Genomic DNA, 5,000 nt, shown 5'->3' on the forward strand with positions numbered 1-5,000 from the left:
AAACAACAAATCAAAGAGAAGAGCAGAATAATTTTTTTTTTGGCAACTGATTCAAAGGAAATGGCTGAATTACTCAAAATATAATATGAAAAAGTTGTTAGTGTTTCTAAAATAAAAAAAAACTATCACATCCTGAACCTTTCAAAGTTATTAACAAAATTTAATGTCTCACGGATACAGCTTTCAATGAGAGATATCCTTATATATATCAAAGATGTTGCAACAAATTCAGCTGCTGGATCAGATGAAATTTCAGCATTCTTAAAAAAAACTACAAAGAAACACTAAAACAAAATCATTGGTAACCCTTTGGAGGAAATCCTTGAACATCGGGATTATCCCTAATATACTGAAGGAAGGTAACATAATCCCGATATATAAAGGTGGAAATAAAGATCAGGCAAAATATTATAGACCAGTGACATTAATATCTCATATAATAAAATTTTCTGAAAGGGTTTTAAGGGAAAAAGTCCAAAATTTAGAACAAAGAAACAAAATAAATCCCGGACATGGTTTTCGTAGTGGTAGATCCTGTTTATCCCAAATTCTAACGCACTGCGAATACATATTAAGGGATCTGACTGAAAATAGATAAGTTGATGTAATATACCTAGATTTTGCATAAGATTGCGACAAAGTAGATCAATAAATTTTAATTCATATAACTAAAGACCTTGGAATCAGAAGAAAAGTAGGAAGATGGATATAAAATTTCCTAACAAAACGCAGGCAAAGGAGTTTTCTCCAATGAATCACGTTTGATTGTTAAGTGGGGTGCCACAGTCGTTCGTTCTGGGCCTCTGCTGTTCCTAATTATGATTGGTGACATTGACAAAGGTATTAAGCACTCAAGAGTAACATCATTTGCAGATGATGCAAGTATAAGTACATCAATAAATATATTAGATATGGAAGACAAGTGAGGAAAACAATATGAAATTCATTACTGATAAATTTGAAATTATAAGGTTTAGTCCAACTGGAAATCTGAGGCCAAGATCATATTTGGTTGAGGGAATAGGGTTAATAGAGAAAAAGTAGTAAAAGATCTAGGACTTTATATGAGCAATGACATGAACTTCAGCCACTATATATAGCAAACAGTCATAAAAGGAAACATTATGAGTGGATGGGTGAAGAGGACCTTTTACCACAAGGGATCCAAAACACATTCTATCACTACGGAAAACTAATGATTCCAAGATTGGAATATCACAGCCAAATATGGAGTCCAAGTCTTACAGCAGATATAAGGTTACTAGAACAGGTTCAAAGAGTTTTTACAAGAAAAAATAGGCAACGTGATAGTCTTAGCTACTGGGAGAGACTAAAAACCAAGTCTACTCTCATTACAAAGACAGAGAGAAAGATACTTTGTTATATATGTATGTAAGATTATTGAAAATCGAAGAGATGTAGAGGAAGAGGGAATCAAAGTAAGACATTCCCCAGGCAGTGAAGAACATGTTAACATGAAGAATCAAAGTCTCCTAGGCCCAATACTATTTAATAGTATGCCGTAAGATATTAGAAATCTAACCCAGTGCACAGTGGAATTGTTTAAAGAAATTAGATGGCTGACTAAATTCAATACCAGATGAAAAACCAATGAGTGGAAGTGAAAGAACGAGGGCTGAATCAAATTCATTTCATGCAACTGACAAAAGGTGGGTGGTTCCCCAGGCATGAGACATCAACGTGTCTCACACCAAATAACCAAGTAAGTAACCAAGTATATATATATATATATATATATATATATATATATATATATATATATATATATATATATATATATGTGTGTGTGTGTGTGTGTGTGTGTGTGTGTGTGTGTGTGTGTGTGTGTGTGTGGTGTATGTATTCCTTTCCCGATGCACGTACCATCTTGGTCAGTGGTTCCGATATCACAAGTGCTTTTTCCAGCGCCTGCATTCGTCACCGCCGCCACGCAGACGTTATAGCTTTGGTAAGGCTTCAGGTCGGTGAGCGTTGCTGTCGTGGCGGTCGTGTTGAGCTGCTGTGGCGCGCCCTCTTCGGAGACGGCTTGCCAGCTGACGATATACGAGGCGATGTTGCACACTCTGGGGTCTGGCTCCTCCCAGGTCACGGTCAGGGAGTCAGGCTTGTTCAACACGAGTTCTGCTGACACGCTTGCCGGAGGGCCAGGCACTGCGTCTGAAGAAGAATTTTTTTTAGATGTAACAGGGGAAATGATGATAATTACAACATAATTACATAATTATGTTGTAATTATGTAATTATGGGATAAGTACAACAGTAATGATAATGATGGGAGTAACCTTAAAGATAATCATACTACTACTAATGATAATAGTGTTTTATTTCAGGGTTTAAAAGTTGACTAATTAGCATAGGCTAATGATGAAAACAAACAGTAATAACAACACTGAGTAAGAATAAGGGTAATGTTAATGATGATGATGATATTGATGACTATGATGATAATAATGAAATAAATAAGATGACAATAGTAATAAGGATAATAACAATGATAATCATATTAAAACAATGATAATAATAATAATGATACCAATGACATTAACAATGATGATAAGATTGATATCAAAGTTAATAACAGTAATAGTGAGATAATAATATTAATAATAATTATAATGATAATAATACTAAAGAGAATGATAGTAATAATAATAGTGATGATGATAATAACAAGTATAATATTATGATATGATAATAATAAAAAAAGATATAGTAATGAAAACAATAATAAAAAGATGATAATGATAACGATGATAGAAATGTAGTAATGATGACAATGTCAGTAACAATGATAATGATAATGATGGTAGTAAGAATGGTAGTGTTGCAATGATGATAATGTAATAATAATAGTAGTAATGACACTAATGATGAAAATAATAATGAAAATGATAAAGATATTGATAATGATAATGATAATATTAATGATAACAATGGTAATAATGATAATGAACAGTGATAATAAAGATAGCAATAACAGTAAGGATAATTACAACAGTAATGATAATGATGGGAATAACCTTAAAGATAATCATATTAATAATAGCAATAAAAATGATAATGATAATGAAAACAATACTGATAATAACAATCATAGTAATAATAACCATAACAATAATGATGATAAAAATATTGATAATAAAAATTATGATTATAATGTTAATGATAATGATGATGATACTAATAATTATGATGATAATATCAATAACAGTTATGGCAATAATAATGAAACAAATAGTTATAATAGTGATGATGGTGCCGATGAAAATGATGATGGTGGTATTGATAATGATAATGACGATATCAGTAATAGTAATAATAATAATGATAATAGTAATAATCATCATAATGATAATGATAATGATAAAAGTAATAATAATGAAGATGATAATTATGGTAGTGATAATAATAATACCAATAATAACATGAATGATAATAATATTGATGATACAGATTGCAAAGAGAAAAAGAAATAATGATAGCAATATCAAGAATAGTAATGATAATAGTGATAAATGTAGCAATGATTATGATAATAATGATAATGATAGTAATGATAACGATAAGAATATCAATAATAATCATACTACTTATTATGATGATGAGGATAATAATGATAATAGTAATAATGATAATAAAAACAATAATGATAATGATGACCATGTTATTGATTGCAATGATGATAAAACCAATGATAATAATATCAGCAATACCAATAATGATAATGATGATAGTAATAAGTAATAAAAGTAATGATAATTAGCAATAATGAAAATGATGATAAAGACAAAGATAAAGATAAATATACAATTAATGATAAGAATGATGATAATAGTAATATTGATAATGATAATGATGATAATAATAACAATGATGATAATGATGATAACAATAATGATGATAATAGTAATAACAATAATGATGATAATAGTAATAACAATAATAATGATAACAATGATGATAACGATAATGACAATAATGATGAAATGAATAATGATAATAATACTAATGATAATGATCATACCAATAATGATATTGATGATAATGCAATAATCAGAACAAGGATGATTATGATACTAATAATGATGATAATGATCGTGATCCTCGTAAACATGTTGCAAAGAGGGACACTACCACTTAGGATGATGATAAGGATAAGTTATTGATGATGAACATTATATTATTAATGATAACAGTTATGATAATGATGATAAGAATAAAGGTTTTCCAACAATAACGGTTGTAGTGATAAGGATAATGATAGCAAATATGATCATGAAGATTTGATGGTGACGCAATTTTAACAACAATAACAATAACAGCAAAGGCAAAAGCAGAACAGCATATCAACAACAGCTCTAACAGCAACTACACCTCTAACAAAGACAGCCATAAAAAAAGCCATTGGATAATATAATGCTCTGATGAAGCGTTGGTGAAAAGGTGCCAATAAGGATCAAAATTACCTGCAGTCGTTCCTTCGTTCCACATTCCGTCCTCTATCTCTGTCTCATTGCCAGCAATCACAGCAATCACAAGCACTTGATATAAGCGACATGGTTCCAAATTGTCAATGATATAATTCGTCTGATCAGAGGGAAGTTTTTCACCTTTAGTGGTGTCATTTCCTTTGATCTTGTAAGTCAGGTTAAAGTGGTCAATGGTACAGTTCGGGTCGATTTCAGGGGATTGCCACGTAACGTTCAACTGATGTGGTTCGCAGGACACTTCCCGTACTTCGACGTCGACGGCGTACTGTTGCACGGGACACACTGCGGAGGAGAGAGAGAAGGTAAAGAGGAAAGCGTTGCATGTAGAAGAAGAGGTACACTTGTCATTGTTAGGTAATAGATTTCAAGAGAGTAGAATGTAATTAGCTTCATCAGTATTAATCTAAAAATATGTGTTCAGTACAAAAATATCTAGAAACGTGTGTGTGTGTATGTACAAATGTACACACACACATATACACGGATATA

The 5,000-nt window shown here is 31.1% G+C and overlaps 1 protein-coding gene across 2 annotated transcripts in view; it reads right to left on the reverse strand.

The window, feature by feature from the left end:
- The window catches only part of LOC122242822 (phosphatidylinositol phosphatase PTPRQ), a 31,242-nt gene that overhangs the window by 16,120 nt on the left and 10,122 nt on the right, over nucleotides 1-5,000 (reverse strand). The window contains exons 3-4 of one of the 2 annotated variants that reach the window (XM_043000220.2): nucleotides 4,488-4,793; nucleotides 1,885-2,178 (exon numbers count right to left, since the gene is read on the reverse strand). In XM_043000220.2, the coding sequence (XP_042856154.2) occupies nucleotides 1,885-2,178; nucleotides 4,488-4,793 (600 nt within the window). The remainder of the gene's footprint in view (nucleotides 1-1,884; nucleotides 2,179-4,487; nucleotides 4,794-5,000) is intronic. The other variant, XM_043000221.2, reaches the window with a different exon arrangement.

Source organism: Penaeus japonicus, unplaced genomic scaffold, assembly GCF_977035675.1.
Source record: "Penaeus japonicus unplaced genomic scaffold, GWHDUDI00000001_assembly GWHDUDI00000032, whole genome shotgun sequence".
NCBI classification, from domain to species: Eukaryota; Metazoa; Arthropoda; class Malacostraca; order Decapoda; family Penaeidae; genus Penaeus; species Penaeus japonicus.